General features: G+C 36.0%; 2 protein-coding genes across 2 annotated transcripts; both read left to right on the forward strand.

Annotated features, from left to right (window-relative positions):
* Window positions 1–7416: 7416 nt before the first annotated feature.
* Window positions 7417–7818, forward strand: LOC143533671 (protein AGENET DOMAIN (AGD)-CONTAINING P1-like). The gene has a single exon (XM_077028375.1). It carries the CDS (start codon window positions 7417–7419, stop codon window positions 7816–7818), a length of 402 nt encoding a protein of 133 aa, XP_076884490.1.
* Window positions 7819–14833: 7015 nt separating this feature from the next.
* Window positions 14834–16157, forward strand: LOC143534287 (class V chitinase CHIT5a-like). The gene is made up of 2 exons (XM_077028806.1): window positions 14834–16019; window positions 16095–16157. Exons 1-2 carry the CDS (start codon window positions 14912–14914, stop codon window positions 16115–16117), a joined length of 1131 nt encoding a protein of 376 aa, XP_076884921.1. The 5' UTR covers window positions 14834–14911; the 3' UTR covers window positions 16118–16157.
* Window positions 16158–19167: the final 3010 nt, after the last annotated feature.

Here is a 19167-nt window from a genome sequence, read left to right on the forward strand (position 1 = left end):
TGCACAGCCTGAGTCTGAGAATGCACAAACAGATCATGATGAGTGTGCATTGGGTCCAACTATTCCGGTACAAAGTCAAAGACAATCTGGAGGACTATCTTTTGGAATGCTTGTAAACTTGGTTGTTTTGAAGATGTAAATGATATTTTGAAAAACCAGAAAGGCATGATCCAGAAGTTGTGGCTTCTGCCAGAAAGGCTTTGAAAGAAATGCAGTAGAGAAGCAATAAACCACAACCTGAAGTTATATCTAAACCAATTATTGAAGAAATTTTTTATGAAGAACCAGTTGTAAAAGCTGCTAATCCAATGGTAACTGAACCAGTTGAGATTGAGAGGCCAGAGCCTGAGGCTAGGGAGTCGGTGAAAAGAAAGGAAACATCAAAAATTGAGATCCCAAAAACCAAAAGGCAGAAATCTGTGAGAAAGGTGTATACAAGAAAAACAAAACTGACCAAGGTTGTAGAGGAACCTCAAACAATTCAAACAAAAGAACCTATGATAGGGGCCCTACATAACCTTGAGAATACCATTGAAATAAAGGAAGAAGCAGACGAAAAGGAGGACATTGCCTATTTGTTAAGTCTTGAATTTGAACAGAGACATATTGATTTCAGAGGCTGCACAGGGATGGAGGAGCATGGAAACAAGAAGAGCCTTCTTGCCGCCCGGACATTCTGCTTCTTATCTAAATAGACAAACCTTTGATACAATTGAAAAGATGTACAAAAATGCACTGGTTGATGATACTGCCAATTTTGTAGAGAAGGTGAGGAAGGAGAAGGCAGAAAGGGACAAAAGGGAATATGAAGAGATGAAGCGAAAACGAAAAGATGTAAGCTTCCTGCAGCTACATGGCTTTGATTTCAACTCTGTCATAGACCTACCTGTGGAGGAGATAAAAAGAAAGGTGAAAATGGTCAAGGACTCCTACAAAGATGCCAAGTGTACTGCAGACTGTATAAGGGAGAGGAAATTGAAGATGCAAATGCAAAAAGAGAGGGAAGAGGCTGAAAAAGAGAAAGGCAGAAGTGGTGGAATGTTTTAATGATCTCAGAAGAGTGTAGACATTGAAAGATATTGTAATGGGAAAAGGGATGACTAAAGCTGAGTTTTGATAGCATGCCTTATGATCAATTACTTGACATATATCATAGAGAGCAAATGCTATTTTTGGAAGCAGAAAGAGAAGTATTAGCTGCAAAGTTGAGAAAACAAGAAGAAAAAAAGGGCCGAAATGATAATCATTTTGCACAAACGAGGTGTAAACATGCTAAAATTGGTGGTACAAACTGATGAAACAATAAGAGAATGGTTTGAAGAGTCTGAGAGAGAAAATGAAAAGAAAAATCCTCCTACAAGGTCTGGTAGACTTGTAGTCAGATCAGAGATTGTGAGGCCTGTAGTTCCACCAAGAAACTTAAATTTCCCCACATGTCTCTATTTTGATAAACGATCAAAGACTCTGAGAGTTGTGAGTGAAGATGCTCAAGAGACACAAATCATATTCAGAAAAGACTTCAGAAACTTCTCCAGGGAACAACTTGAAAGAATGGCTCAACTTGATCCGTATGACAATCAACAAAGAAATATTATGGCTGGCCAACAAAGGAATGATCTCTCAAGATTCTTAAAGGAACAATCTGAAAAGGGATTTCCATTCCTGAATCAAAAACAAAGAGAGGCTCATTCTAAAGCAGAGAAGGAGAAATGAAGGAAAAGGATCAGTGAAGTAAGAATATCTGAACTTTCTCTCTGGGAATCCAAGAGGAAAGATACACAAAAGGCAAGCAGTTCCAGCACAAAAAGAAAAACTTTAAAAGAATGCTTGGCAATGAGTAGGGAAATGAATAAGCCAAACTCACAAGTTAACAAAATGGAAAAATTGCCCATCTCACCTACAACAGAAAGAATGACTCTGTATCCTTGAGAAACTCATCAGGGGGAACTATTGTTGTGGTGGAGTATGACGGAGACTTACAATTCATACACATCAAAGATCTACAAGACATTATCAATGCAGAATTTCCTCTTGATTCTGATGATGGTGTGGAGCTTGAAATGTTTAAACAAAGGGCTGCTGCAGTCAAGCTAAGAAAGTAAAAGGAGGATGAGAGGAGGCATGGAAGGAGATAGCAAAGATGGAAGCTAAAGGACTATTCATTCACATCTTACTTATCTTTTGTATTTGTTTTGTTGATTGTATTTTTGGTTTTTGACATATAATCTGAATTTGATGTGTAATGCCCAAGTGGCAGAATTCCCTTATGTAATGTAGTGACTTTTGCTTAAATTGACTACTTGTGAAATTGATACATTTGTAACTATATGCAGGTATGTTTTGATGCATCTGAGCTTGTTCCAATCTAAGGGAGATTGTTGAGTCGGATATTCGTAAAGGAAGATTGGAATCTTCTCAACCTCCTCAAGAAATCGGCTAAGTATGGACTATGAGCAAGCTTGGATCATCGAGCATGGTTTACTACCTCAAGCATGGTCTTCCAGAGCTATTTCAGTGAATTCTTCAAAGTGTTGAAGGCTTCAAGCAAGCTACAGTTCTCCGAGCAAGAGTGTTCTTCTATTGGGAGTACGGATTGCCAATCGAGCAAACGACTTGATCATTCAGGTTTTAGCCAAGTGATCTTGAGCACAGGTGATCCGAGCACATTGGTGTCGATAATGGATGCAATAAGAAGATGTCATATGTTCTAAGTATAGAATTTGAGCATGGTTCAGTCCCGAGCAAGCTTTACATCCGAGCATGCTGAAGATTGTTCAATAAGTCACAAGGCTGGATTGAAGAAATTGAGAAGAATATGCTTGCTCAATGGACAAATTCGATCAAAGCAAGGATTGGTCAAGAAGAATGAAGCGTGCTAGAATCAGAAAATATTCTAAGTAAGTGTGCTTGAAGACTCTCATCGAGCATACAGTGCATATCAAGTCTGCTCGAGCAAAATATATCATGCTCGAAGACTCTGAGACTTGTACTTATTTTGTCACTTATTATGTGATGATTAGGGGATTCTAGAAGGAATGTCAGGGCCTATAAATAGGGTCCTAGGTTACCATTTAGGGTAAGCGTGGCAAATGAGTGGATAGGCACAAAATACGAGAGCACAAACATTCCAACGAATATTCTCTTTGTCTCCTCATACCGCCGCTGCCTTCACGAAACCCTAGACATTCATTTCACTGTTACATTAAATGATATATTCAATGCGGTGAATCTTTGTCTTTGATATTGTTCTTACTGATTATCGATTGTTGTTTCGTTTATATATTTATCTCACATCTTTGCTCCCACCCGTTGAGTATCTTGATTTCGCCGGGATATTCAATAGGCCTTTGGGTTATTAGATCAGTGTGTTCTTGTAAACCTACTAAGGTTTGCACCAGATCTACGATCCAGACAAAATTCGTTTCTTAAAAGGTAAAAACCTATTAACCTGTTAGTAACATGTAAGAAAGGGAAAATTCCCAAAATAGCCCTTTTTAGATAAAGAGTCCCCAAAATAGCCCTTTTTTCTTCAAAATCATATAAAATTTGGACTGGCAAGACGCTTTGGGAAAAGATAAAAATAAAGAGGGAGCAGGCCAAATTTCGAAAGAAAGTCAGGTAGGAGACGAGATTTCGGGAAATAATGAAGGTAAAGTCCAAATTATTTTGTAATCTTTGAGGAAAAGTTCAAATTTTCCAAATCTTTTTTATTCAAAAAACCATCTTGAGAGACTGTTTTTTTATGTTTCCTACATTTCCCGTCCATATTTTCAAATTCTTGGAAAAATAGATTTTGAAATCTCGTCTTGAGAGACGCATTTAGGATGAATTTGTTCTTAACAGACGAGATTCTTTTCTTTCTTCCAACCTTCATTTACACACACACACTTATACATACATACACACACCCACACACACACACACACACATATATATATATATATATATATATATATATATATATATATGTATATAAAATCCATATATATATGTATGTATGTGTGTGTGTATATATATATATATATATAATTCCGTATATATGTGTGTGTGTCTATATATATATATATAATGTATGTATGTATGTATGTATTCATATATACACACACATACATATATATACGAAATTTATATATACATATATGTGTGTGTGTATATATATATGTTTATATATATATATATATATATATATATATATGTATGTATATGTATGTGTGAGTGTAGCTTGAAGGTTGGAAGAAAGAAAAGAATCTCGTCTCGTAAGAACAAATTCATCCGAAATGCGTCTCTCAAGACGAGATTTGAAAATCTCTTTTTCCAAGAATTTGAAAATATGACGGGAAAGGTAGGAAACATAAAAAAACAGTCTCTCAAGACGGTTTTTTGAATAAAAAAAATTTGGAAAAATTTGAACTTTTCCTCCAAGATTACAAAATAATTTGGACTTTACCTTCATTATTTCCCGAAATCTCGTCTTCTACCTGACTTTCTTTCGAAATTTGGACCGCTCCCTCTTTATTTTTATCTTTTCCCAAAGCGTCTTGCCAATCCAAATTCTAAAAGATTTTGAAGAAAAAAAGGGCTATTTTGGGGACTCTCTCTCTAAAAAGGGCTATTTTGGGAATTTTTCTTTAGATTTTTATCAAAAAACTTAATATGTACTCCTAAAGTCCTAAACCTAAAGTTCACACTTTCATACGACATTCACATGTGCCCGCAAAATCTGATATTATATTTTTATTGGGTGTTATGATTTGCTTTTATGGCTTTTTGTTTCAAATATGTTATGGATTTGTGGTTTTTTTGTTTCAAATTATATGTTACGAATTATGTAGTAATTAAGACTTTTATATGCTCGTTTTGAAACCTTTTGTTTTATTACACATGTATTAATCATTGTGTCTTTAAACATGTCCCTTAGCATGTCTTAACGTGTTAACATGTTATTAAGAAGGTTTCTGTTCGTGTTTAGTACAGCATGTCATCGTATCTTATTGTGTTGTGTCTAGCATGCTATCACAGCCCTAATGACAAGGCTTTCAACAACAAGATGGTACTCGTTTTCAAAATAATATAGAGACATGAAAGTGAATGGTTTTTGTTTAATAAAATCAGATAAAAGTTTCACAATTAAGATGGTTTAATTCGTGTAAATTTAATCTCTTCGATGCACAATTGTAACAATTTATATTGTATGTTGTCCCTTTTAAAAAAGTTGTTCAAAAAAGGGTTAATGTAACAACCAATGTTTTTAAAATCCGCACTACCAGTCGGTTGAACAGGTTATACCGGATTATTTAGAACCCGGTATTTTTTGGACGGTTTGCTAGAATATCATACATACCCGGGGTTTTTTTAAATATCGGTTTAAACCCAAGAGATTTTTTCTTTTTTTTAAGACCCCTATTTTTTTTAAATGACTTTTAATCTGGTGAATAAATTTGAAATGAGTAAACACAGTAAACAATGATTCGTTAATCAATCAATTTTGATCATGCAATTCCAAGGTTGGTTTATTTACATCTTTTGTAATTGATTAATTTCGGATGCAAAATATTAACTTTCTATTTGACTCGACTGTTGTTCATGTGTAATATTTGTATCATTTGTGACGTTTATTAATGTGTCTTTTGGGTTATTTTTTGAGTTGAAGCTGTATATATATGAAATTACAAGATAAAACTATTCAACCCAGTTGAACCATCCGGTATATCCCGGTTCAACCGGTTACCCAATTTTTAACAAATCCGATATGAGTAAAAAAGGTTTTAAACATTTATCACAACTATTGCTTGTTAGTATTCTGTTTCAACAAAACATTACATTTTCATTCTAATAAATAAGTTTGTTATTGAAAAAAAACGTGAAAGAAATATAATTAATGTGCTATCAAGTGGTCTAATAATAACAATGATAATTAGGGCTGACGTATCGTGTATACCCGTACACAATAAGACACAAACATGAAATGTGTATACCTGTACACGATCCGAAAACTTATTGTGTACATGTATCCCAAACACGAACACGAACCTGTTACTACCTGGTATACACGATAAAACACAATAATACACGATAAGATATGTTTAGAAACACATTTTTGATAACCTGTTTAGTGAAGCAAAAGTCGTCGAAAGGTCATAAAAGTCTTAAAATAAAGCATAAATCTATGATCCTTAACAAATTTAAGAAAAAAAAATCCATAGAATTCTAATCAAAACATCTATTGAAAACAATATCAAGTTCCAAGCTGTGACAACCGGAGGAAGCACCGGCGGCTACGGGGCCGGAGTTCAAAGGCGACGTTGATGGTTGGAGTACAAAGGAGGAGTTGATGGTCGGAGAAGGAATGTCGTGAGTAGTGACGACTGAGAATCTGAGAGTGAGAATGCTCTAGGAATTTAGAGTTTAGGATAACTTTTATATATATATATATAAATCAAACCAGGTACTTAACATGTACTTAACAGGTAAACATGTATTTTACCTGTTTAAACACGAAAATTAACATGTAAATTCGTGTCTACTTGTTTAGTACACGAAACATGATAAGACCTTACATGTTACCTGTTAAAGTTGTGTAAGTACGTACCGTTTATTCGTGTCTCGTGTATAAATTGACAGCCTAATGTAGGGTTGTCAGTTCGTGTCTTAACGTGTTAAGCATTTCAGGGATGACGCGATTAATACAAGTATCAAACATGAAAACGACTCTTTTAATAATTGTCTTTAGTGGTTTGAGCACGACAGTTATGCGTTTTATGTACCAAGAAAAGAGAAATAATGTAGTCGAGCGTCTTAATTTCAACTATTTTTAAAAATGTATAAAATTACATAACGCACTTTTTTGCTAAACAGGTCTTATCATTACCACGGCCCTAGCCTAATGATGATAACAATATACACATGATAAATGTTTTTTTTTTTGAGAAAATTCTCAAAATAGCCCCTTTTAGAGAGAGGATTCCCAAAATAGCCCTTTTTTTCTCAAAATTATTTAAGATTTGGACTACCAAGACGCATCGGGAAAAGATAAAAATAATGAGGGAGCAGTCCAAATTTTGAAAGAAAGTCAGGTAGGAGACGGGATTTGGCAATGAAGGTAAGTTCAAATTTTTTTGTAATCTTGGAGTAAGTTCATATTTTTTCCAAAACTTTTTTTTTCAAAAAACCGTCTTTGGAGATTATTTTTTTATGTTTCCTACCTTTCTCGTCCATATTTTCAATTTCTTGGAAAAAGAGATTTTGAAATCTCGTCTTGAGAGACGCATTTTGGATGAATTTGTTCTTAACAGACGAGATTTCTTACTTTCCTACCTTTCACGTCCAAATTATATAATTTAATATGGGTTTTCTTTCTTATCAATCATTAACATTTCTTCATCAGTCTTCTTCATCAGATATCTTGTAGCCGACCAAATGACGAGGTTTAAGAGGGGAGATCATGTGGAAGTTAAGGATTTGGGTTCCAGGTTTATTGGTTCCTACTACGACGGCAACATAATCTCAAAGTTCCGTAATGAGTATATCGTTCAGTTCCGTACCTTGCTCGAAAATTATCATCGAGAGTTTGTGAAGGCCGAAAAAGTTCGGCCAAAACCCGCATTTGTTGAGGTGAGCAGCTTTCGTTTGGGTGAGACGGTGGATGTCTATGCTAATGACGGTTCGAGGACGGGAAGGATTATTAGCAAATTTAGCGAGAGTGAATATGTTGTTCATTTTGATAGCACCAACCAAGACATCACCTACCCTTTTCCCAACATCCGGGTTCATCAGGAATGGGATGCAGCAAATGAAGTTTGGGTTTATGCCCGTAACTGACGAAATTTGGCTCTATTTCAAGTGGTTGAAATCTGTGTTTAGTTGTTTAATATGCCCTCTTGGTTGATGATGTTTTGTTTTTACAGTTTGTTGTTATCCTTCTCTGATTCGGTTGTGTTGTATTATTATGTTATTACGTTTTAGTAATGTATCTGTTTTATGTTGTGTGTTTCTGTACCAAATGATATTATTATTGTTCTAGTTAGATGTTTGTTCTTGTTTTTTCATAGTTAATCAAGTCAAAATATACAGAAAACAGAACGAACTAAAGTTCAATAAAAGGGTTTGATGAAGAAATGTTAATGATTGATAAGAAAGAAAACCCATATTAAATTATATAATTTGGATGTGAAAGGTAGGAAAGTAAGAAATCTCGTCTATTAAGAACAAATTCATCCTAAATGCGTCTCTCAAGACGAGGTTTCAAAATCTCTTTTTCCAAGAAATTGAAAATATGGACGGGAAAGGTAGGAAACATAAAAAAACGGTCTCCCAATACGATTTTTTGAAAGAAAAAAAAAAGTTTTGGAAAAATATGAACTTTTACTCCAAAATTATAAAAAAATTTGGACTTTACCTTCATTGTTTCCCCAAATCCCGTCTCCTACCTGACTTTCCTTCAAAATTTGGACTACTCCCTTATTACTTTTATCTTTTTCAAATGTTTCTTGGAAGTCCAAATCTTAAATAATTTTGAGGAAAAAAATACTATATTTTGGGAATTCTTCTATTTTAGGAATTTTCCTTTTTTTTTTTTTCAATATGGAAAAAGGCAAAAAGGAGTGATGGAGTGTGCACACAAATCACAATTATTATTGTTGTTTTCCATCTCACGTTGATCTGATTCTGAGCCCCCAAAAGTCAGCTCCTTGAGAGAGAGAGAAACATAACCTCAAACTCAAACCCGAATCATCCTTCAAATCCCCGACCAAGATGTCAACAGGTTGTGCTCTGCTGTTGGAAATCCTCTTCGCCTTTCTGTTCCCACCTCTCGGAGTCTGCCTCCGATACGGCTGCTGCACCGTAAGTCCCATTTTCCCATTATGCACACCAACTGTTTGCCAAAATGCCTGACTGACATCACATATATCTTTTTAGGTGGAATTCTTTATATGTTTGCTGTTAACTTTACTGGGTTTTCTTCCTGGAATAATCTATGCCCTGTACGCCATCGTTTTAGTCAATCCGGATCGTGACGATTACCGCGGTCGGTATTATACGCTTGCGTGATGAGAATCGGGTGTGTTTGGCCTGGATCTGTGTTTATATTATTCTGTGAGGTTCTATTATCTATTGGTTGAAGATTTATCTTTGCTTGTATACTTTGATACTTGTTGATGTGTTTAGTTTTTAATTTATTGATGTTCTGTTTGTGTTTGGATGGTGAAAATTGAAATAGTCACTGGATAGTCGAAAATAGGGTTAGTGATAGTATTAAAGTGTAGAGTTTTAACATGTTTCATTGGCTTTTGGTGATTACAAAACCTAGATGATGCCAAAGTGATCTTGGTTTTCTACTTTCTTGATCATTAGAGAAGTTGTATTGGTGATTTGTTGGCAGGGATGAGTCTTCCCGCGTCTGCTAGAACATCATATGATCCCCTAGAGCACTATAGTTTTAGTCTCCCCTTTTGTTCATCATACAAGTTCTCCTTGTGCTAATTCTTTGAAAAGGATCATTAAGGTTGGGATTTAACATGTGAATTCTATTCTGTATCTATTGTGCATTATGATGTCACTATTATGATTTTTGTGAAAACTTTGGGGCAAACTTCTGCTATGGTTTTGGGAAATGACAGACCAAACTAGTCTACTAGGCACTTTTGACGATCCGAGCGGACTTTTCCATATATTTTTCTTCAAATCATTAGTTTGTATTAAGAACATAAAAGTGATAAAGATGATTCGTGTCCCAAAATGAAAAATATGTAATAATAGAGGTTAAACAGCCGGTTTGGTTTACCCGGGGTGTTCTCAGTTCCAACCAAAACATTAAACCGACTTAACTTGAGCGTGAACTGAACCGTTTGGATCTCAAACTTACTAACTTGTTTTAGTTTGTATGGTTCAATCTGCTTTGAATAGTTTGTGAATGTCCTTATTGATAAGACAATATGTTCCACAAACACCATCTCCCCTCAGGTGAACATGTCCATATGTTTGCATCCTACTTATCTAAATTTAGTTGTAAATTCATTAACAATATTATCTTTAGATAATCACAGTTAGGTTGAGCTGAAAAAACGGAAAAATGAGACGAAATAACTAAACTAAAATCGTCATCGAAACCAACTTTTATATTTTACTTTTTATAAATAATGTATTATATGTTGGAAAAGATTTGTAATAACATTTTGCAAGTGGTACATTACTTGTTCCCTCATTCTCGTTTAGAAATTAACATGGTTTTCCATTTGGGCCCAAACTTGAAATAGGATAGAATTGATGGTTAACCGAACCACCTTTTCCAGTAACTTAAATAACTAAAATCGTTAAATTATGAAAATATAAAACTGAGACATCGAATTTACACCAGAACTGAGCCATTCTAATCAGAGTCACCAAAGAAACGTGTTAAATATTTGTGATGTGGAATCCCAATAGCAAATGCAGAAAACCAGGGTGAGTAAGGTAAGCATACCATTCCATTTGGGGACACAAAATGGGTTCCGGAGTAGGCGAGGCAGGATGGAGCGGTGGTGAGGTGGATCACTGGATTGGGATCTACCGCGGGAAAATGAGTGGGAGCGAGTAGTGGGAATCAGGGCCGGCTTAACGAATGTGGAGGCCTAAATCGAAACAATATTTTATAGCCTTTTCATCACAATTGTTAAGAAAAAGTTTTTTTGCTTATTACAAGTTTTGAACTCATAACCTATGCTTTAATAACAACCAAGCCTACCATCACACCTATACATTACTTTGAGTGTGAGCCTATGTGACGTTTGAGCCAAAACAAGGTACACCTCGGCATGTATTTACAGATTAAACAAATAAACGCCTTTTGCATAACAAACGAACGATTAACCGAACGGGTTGGGTTATGACCCAGATATCTCGGGGGGGGGGGGGCATCTATAAGTGATATACGATCTATACAAGCTAAAATATTAGAAATATGGTCTTAGTTTGATAGCAAACAAGTTAAACGAAAATATGCTCGTTTAACTACCCGCTATAGATTTAAACTCAAAAGATAGTTACAAACCAAGCATTGTATCATCCGTTAAGCCGAAAAAGACTTACCAAACACTTATTTGAAATGTTTTAAGCGATCCGTGAAAATATTTTTGATTTTTACAAACATATAGTATGCTTTTATAATTTTACACAAAACTAGCCAAAAAACACTCGTTTTCGCGCTGTTTAACGCACCCGATAAGTTTTTCGCGCCAAAAACCGAACCCGAACTAAATTTGGACCGGGCTTTTCGTATTTGGGCTGGAGAAACCAGATCATTGGGCCAAAACAGCCCAAAGGGGGCCCATAAGGAATCCCGGCCGCAGCCGCCACCCCCCCCCCCCCTTTTATTATTTCACATTTAAACTAGATCCAAGACATATCCAACATTATTTCTTGAAAACTCTGGATACAAACTCTGCTCCAGCCAGAAAACCTTCAAACCCTAAGGTAAGGGGCTTAAATAAGTAGCTTTTATGCTTGTTTAAACTTGTTTAATACCATAAAAACATGTCTTGGTTACTAAAAATCATTCCTAACCGTGTAAAAATCCTAAAAATAGTCCATAAACATTTTTTGATCATAAACACGGTAAAGAAACCTGTTTTAATAGTTTTTTTTGCCATAAACACGGATTAAAGGGTTGAAACGACGTTTTTACGGTTCAAAAGTTCGTTTTCGTGCACTAGCCGAAACCCTAACTTAAGGGATGTTATGTTGATGAAATATTGCTTGGTTTGTGATATAGGACTTGTACCTAGCTTGCGTAGAAGCACAAGAACCTAAAAACTTGATTAAAAGGTCGGAAACGAGCCAAACCCGCTAAGGTAATGCCGAAACACTCGCTTACGGGCTATTTAGGTTAAGGTTGTGATGTGCATATTTTTAGGACTTGAAATTTTTCCGGGACATCAGGGACCATGTCAATGAGTCCCTGTTCAAATTTGGTAATTTTTCGATCATCCGAGAATATTTGGCGAATTTATTACCGAATTGGGACGTTTATTTGGGAAAAATAGCTAAAATACTTCAAAAATTATGAAAATTTTCTGGGAACTCAGATTTGATGTATTTTGATCAAATATGAGTTTTGGGATCATTTGGAGAAGTATAAAGGTGTTTTGTTTATTTGCGTTCGTGTGAATTTTTACAGCCGAATTTGGGCCGAAAAGAATATTGCACGAGCTTTTTACATTCTGGAATTGATACAGGTTGTTTTGGGACATGATTTGAGTATTCGGAAATTTTTGTAGAATTTTTGGAAATTGTTTGGGGTAAACGGACGATTTTCAAGCGAAATATAGCTGATAAAATGAATTTTTATAAATTAATAAATTAGTAAATAAATTCCAAAAATATTTTTATAAAAATCTACATATTTTAATTGATAAGTGGTTAAGTTTTCATAATTTAATAATTAACGGTTAATTAATTATGCTAATCTGAATATTAAACAAATTCAGTTTTTATAAAAACCGGCAAATTCGCGACTAGTGAATCTGCGGGAATATCAAAACACCAAGAGTGATCAAAAATCATGTTTTTGGACTAATTAAGTAAAAAATGAACTTTTCTATAAGAAACCTGGACAATCCGGGTGGATTGTGCGCGTTTCTTCTTAAATCAAACTGAATAAACGGAAACGGGCCCCGTGGCTAATCCGGGACCCTAATAGGTGACTCTTCTTTATAACTTAATCATGTTATTAACCAATACATTTACCCAAGCTTATTTTCCCATAACTGCTTTCTGAACGCGTAAACGAGCAACTTGGCCCAGCTGGGAAAACGGGAGTTTGAGCCAAGTTCGGTTTTAAGTATTAGACATTGAACAACATCACAACCTAAGCCTATTGCCACTTTCTGGGCGTTCCAGCTACACCCAGATTAGTTATACAGCCCAGTTTAGTATTGAGATTATAATAATATTAAAATATTAATATTATTATAATATTGATTATAGGAACTACTGATAACGGACTGAACAAACCACGAGTTGATACAGTACTGAATATCTACTAAACCGTGAGTCTCATGACCCCACTTTTAAACTGTTTTACGAACTTTTGGGGTGAAAAGCATGTTTGATTACATATACATACCTGAAACATGTACTGATGTGAATTATCCAAGTGCTAACACACGAAAGTCCTCACGATCAAAGTGATTAACTTCGAGCCGGTGGCTTGTGAATAGTACTATTGGTTTGACAAACCCAAACGGAATCGGCCTGGTTGCCGTGTCACATAGCGCCGTTTGCACATGACCATATTTATACAAACAGGCTATGTAGTGTTAGACATAGCTACCGGGGCATGTTGTGGGCGGAAGGGGAGCCACAGTGGTTGATTGAGCGTGGGAAATGGATGCACGCAGCACATACAGTCAAGGCTTCACTGTAGCTTAGCATAATTACATCATTTACATACATACATACTTATTTCATGATTACAAGTGTTAACTTGTGAATACTCATTACTGTTTTCTTGAAACTCGTGAAATTCACCAACTCTAGTAGCTGACCCGTTTTAAACTGCTTTTCAGGTATACCTAAATTGGAGTAATTTGGTGATCTGTTACTTGCCTGAAGTGTGTGGTCGATGCTAGTGAATAGAAGCAAGGGTGTTAGTAGTAAGAACGTTTAGTTAACGAATTAGTTTTGTTTGTACCACCTAGACTGTAAAACAATGATAGAACAAAGAAATGTAATATATTGTAAATTAGTTTGTAATGTTTCTTTATAAACAATGTGTTGATACCAGAGGTGTCTGTTACATTCCCGTTTTACGCTTCCGCATTGTGCTAGTCGAGGTGTGACAGCCTAAAGCCCTAATTTGTTTTCGCTGTCCCACGAGCCACCCCTGGTGGGAAGGGAAAGACGGGAGTGGGAAAGAGCGTGGCCCCTTCAAATACCATCTTATTATTCTGGCATAAGCGTTCCTTGAAGCTCCTTCACAAAAGAATCATAACTTCGCTGCTATTCTGGTCTGGAACGTAATGATCACATTATCGAATATCTATTAACAATTTAAAAATGTACAATCAAACATTCAGATGTCAATCTTTGCAAAAAAAAAATGTTCTCTTTTCTTTTAATTTCTAAGATAAATACACCACAACCTACACCATACCGGATTTGAACGCACACACCACTTGCAAAACCACAAAGTTTTGGGACACGACCTTCTGGCCGATCAAAATTTCCATAACATGGTATTTACTGTAGTTTTTTGTCCCTTGAATGCGGACATGTAACCTATAAGCATCTAACATTCTAACCATTTTAACTATCCAATCATAATTCTCAAATTTGACTTGACTGATTTACGTTATCTATCACAAGTCTCCAAACGTTTCTTACCACAACGGAACCACAAGATTTCAAGGAACCGTGACACTCTGGTAGACCAAAATTTCCGTTAATTAATATGATATTTACCGTATTCATGTGCGATCTTCTAAATGAAAAGTTTTGGTTTCATTGCTGACAATCACTTAACCTTCTTGATCACTTTACTGGTTGAAGGGACTGTAAAATAAAAATAAACCAAACGTCCAAACCCATAATAATTTATCTACATATATATTTTCAAACATAGCCGGCCTCCTTCATTGTGAATAAAAAAGAGAAGTTAGTATTTTATTAATTAAATGAGGGAACATTTGTCAACAGAAAAAAGCTATCCAGAAGAAGCACATGGCAAGAATCGAAGATTCTTGTGACAAGTAAACATCATTCGTGTGTCAATTTCCTCTACATTTAACCATTACAAAAGTATTTATTAAAAAATATATATAAATTAAGTCTGTTCATATATGATTTCAGTGTTGGAACACATTGATCTTGGTCTTTAAAATGCTTTAAGTCCCATCATTTTTAAACAAGTCATAAGAGTAGTGAGGTAGAAAATACCATGGACTTCCCCAAAGTTGCAAGTCTTTGCCTTGTAATGTTGAGTCTTGCCATTTGTAGTAGCACTAGTGCTATGTATTCTTCTTATGGCCCAAACAAAGGAGGTTATTGGCCTTCATGGTCCATAGATTTTCCACCATCGGCTATCGACACCACTTTATTCACTCATGTTTATTATGCGTTTCTTTCTCCTAGTAACGTCACATTTAAGTTTGAAATCGATTACCCAACCGCGCTGTCACTCAAGAATTTCACCACCACTCTTCATAAAAAGAAACCATCTATCAAGACGTTGTTATCTATAGGAGGCACGGCGGAAGGGCCCAAAATATTTTCTCGAATGGCCTTAGGCTACGACTCGAGGAAAAGTTTCATCCTTTGCACTATAGAAGTGGCACGGAAGTTTGACTTTGACGGGGTTGACCTTGATTGGGAATTCCCTCAAACCCCAATTGACATGGTCAACTTTCGTCACTTGCTTCTAGAATGGCGTGTGGCAGTCAAAAAAGAAGCCAAGTCAACCGGTAAGCAACAACTTCTTCTTTCAGCCGCCACATATTATAAGCCAGAAGTAACATTGGACAATGTTTATCGAAAATACCCGGTGAAATCCATAAATAAAAACTTGGATTGGATAAATGCAATGTGCTATGATTATCACGGGGCATGGGATCTCACTGCAACTGGAGCCCAAGCTGCCTTATACGATCCGAACAGCAATGTGAGCACAAGTTACGGGTTACAAGCATGGATCAAGGCTAAGATCCAAAGAGAAAAGTTGGTGATGGGGTTGCCATTATATGGCCGAACGTGGCAACTAAAGGATCCATCCATATATGGTATCGGAGCTCCAGCTGTGGATGTCGGGCCAGGGGTTCAAGGACAATTGGGTTGTGCGGATGTTGAAAAGTTCAATGCCCAAAATAATGCCAAGGTGGTGTTTGACTTGTCAACTGTGTCTGTTTACTCTGTTGCAGGAACCACTTGGATCGGATATGACGATGCTAGGTCGGTGAAAATAAAGGTGGAATATGCAAAAACACTTAAAATAGAAGGGTATTTCTTTTGGGCAGTGAATACTGATCAAGAATGGAAAATTTCCCGAAAAGGTATTCACTGAGTTTTTTTTTAATAAAAAAACAGTTAAACAAATAATATTCATGTAATGGTTTGTATCTATGCAGCTTCGGAGACGTGGATTGTTTGAAAATCAGCCAGTGGTAAAGTTGACTTTCAAGTGAACCTGGGTAGCGACATTGTATTTGTTTGGATGAAGAATTATATTTGTAAAATTGTGTTCAATACTTCTATGAAAGAACATTAGTAATTTGTATGTCATTTAAAATATTGATTTAACACACTTCATGTTATTGGTTACATACCTAATTTTTTTCGTAGAAACAAAAATAAAAATGCCATATCAGTTTTTCTACATAGGCTTAGCAAGGTTGATCATTGTGTATCCACTGTGGTATCTTTGGATAAAATTTTTTAATTGCTTTACTCGATCTTTTGACATTCCTTAAAAACTGCTAACATCACTTTTTTAAAACAATTTATTTTGGATTTATATTTTTTTAAGGACAACAAGAAATAATATTAAAGATTTTGTAAGAAGCTAGAATGAACAAGGAAAACTACAAATAGTTTGAAGAATAGCAACACCAATCATGTTAAGAAATATGAACTTATGAAGTAACAATATTAACAAGCATGCGAGTGGAATCTCACTCGTAGCAAGTTATAGGTAGGGTTTGGGAAAGGTGGGATATAGGGCTGTAGGCACATGATAACTCTATTCTAAAGAACATAAATGTTGCGTCCAAGCAGACCCACACTCCAAAAATCATATCTGTGCCTGGATGAAAATACTAGAAACATAGTTTGCCAATAGCATAAATCAGACGCAAAAATATAAAGGAAGAGATAAACTATCATTGAAAAGCGACAACAAGCAAATAGGAACATGCAAAAAGCGACCGAAAGTAAAGGAGAAGCTAACTACTTAAGATAAAGCTAAGTCAAAAACCACACCAATCCTTAAAACTCTTATAAAGCTAAGTCAAACACAATTCTCTCCTACCAAATCAGTTTCAGCCTACATCTGCTCATCCCCCTCTCCACTGTGAGGGTTTCCACGACCTAACCAGCTTGTCGTGTCTCTCATCTTCACATGCCAAATCATCTCAAACTACTATTCCTTTTCTAATCTGACATACTAGTCACCCCTAATATTTCAAAAAGAACCCAAATTCTTATTCGGTCCAACCTTGTGTGTCCATACATCCACGTCAGCATCCTCATCTATGCTAACTCTAGCTGACGTCCATGAGTCTTCTTGATGACCCATTAATCTGTATCGTATAACATTGTTGGTCAAATTGCAATCCTATAAAATTTCCACTTTGATTTAGCTGGGAACCTTCTGTCGTACAAAACCCTTTTGGTTGCTCTTCACATACACCAGCCTACCTAAACGCAATGGGCTATGTTATTATCTATGCTCTCATCGCTCTATACAAACGTACCTAGATATTTGAACTTGGTTGACTAGGGAACCACGTGATCGTCAAAGGTGATTTGAGCATCCTCTTCATAGTTTGTCCACTAAAGTCACAATGAAGGTGCTTAGTTGAACTACTAATCCTTAAACCCTTCATATCTAACCTTATCTCCACTCCTCTAACCTCTCTCATTCAGGCTTTGTTTACTCTCTTTGACTAACATAATATCATTAGGGAGCATGCACCATGAAATTGCCTTTTGAATTGACGTTAACAATCGCCCATGACAACTGCAAACAAAAATGAGCTCAATGTGGACCCTTGGTGGAGGCCTGCCTCCACAAAAAGAAGTCAGTATCCCCCACATTCGTTCGAACGCTTGTATTAGACCTAGCATACATATCCTTAACTATATCCATATATTTTGTATGGACCCTTATATCCTCAAAACTCTCCCAAATCACATAACGTGGCACATTTGTTGCATGTTGCATGCTTTTCTTAGGGTCAATAAATAACATATGCAGATCTCGCTTCTTATCCCTATACTTTTGCATTAGTCTTCTTTGGATGTGTATCATCTCCGTAGTGGACCGCTCTTTTGAGAAACCAAATGACTCATTAGTCATTATAACTTAGTTTTCTAGTCTAATTATAGTTTCTATTACTCTCTCCCGTAATTGAATAGAGTGAATTAGTCGCTTAATTCCATATAGTTCCCAAGAGGCCATGACATTGGAAGTCTCTACTGTTCTTATAAAGGAAATTGCGACACTAGTCCACTAATCCAACATTTTTCCGATATTGAAGATAACATTGATTAGGGTAGTTAATCACTGAACTCCTCATCTCCCAGACCTCAATGGGTATAGGTGTGTTTTCTAGCCAACTACTTAACTCTTCCCATCTTGTTAACCATCACCCTCACCTCTTCGTGTGATATACTACAACAACAAAGTTTATTCCATTGTCGTTGTTGAAAAGAAACATACAGTGACTTTTTTTTTCGAATTACGAACTTTTATAAACACCAACACCCAAAAAAGAAGCACCGAAACACGCCATGCCTCCACAAGCCGGAGCGCAAAGCAACACCAAAAAACAAGTTACATGAATTTAAATTTACACTAATTCAACCACTCTATCGATCTATGTTTTGATCTATATTTAAACCAAAGAAATCCGTACGATTTAATACAACCTATTATTTCTTCCACCTTGACATCCTTGCCTTCAAACACCTTTTCATTTCTTGCATTCCAGATACTCCAACAAGTGATAATGATGATCCCATGCAACGCCTCTTTCTCTATCTCCCCAATCTCTATGGTCTTGTGAATCTCTAATAAATCTCTGATTGAAACCCCAAAAATAGGTGGCATTTTACACCATCAACTAATATGATCCCACACTTCCGCTGCCACTAAACAACCTTTAGTGAGATGATCAGCCGATTCCCGACCCATCTCACAAAAAACACAACTACTATCTGGAACCCTTATATTCCTTCTTTCAAGCGCCTCCCGAGTTGGTATTCTATTTATCTTGGCCCTCCAAACATGAATGTTGCACTTCGCGGGGACCCATTTACTCCACTTCCAAACAAAATTATTCCTTACATATATATTTTTAATCATCAGGTCTCTTACTGAGCTTACCGAAAACACTCCATTGTTGTCTCCAATCCACGTCCAAGTATCCGACCTAACCTTCCAATCTGCTCAAACCATAAGTGTCATACAATTCTCTCATT

This window comes from Bidens hawaiensis, unplaced genomic scaffold (genome assembly GCF_021521415.1).
Source record: "Bidens hawaiensis isolate Kalapana, Puna unplaced genomic scaffold, B.hawaiensis_p1.1 tig00000760_1, whole genome shotgun sequence".
NCBI lineage: Eukaryota > Viridiplantae > Streptophyta > Magnoliopsida > Asterales > Asteraceae > Bidens > Bidens hawaiensis.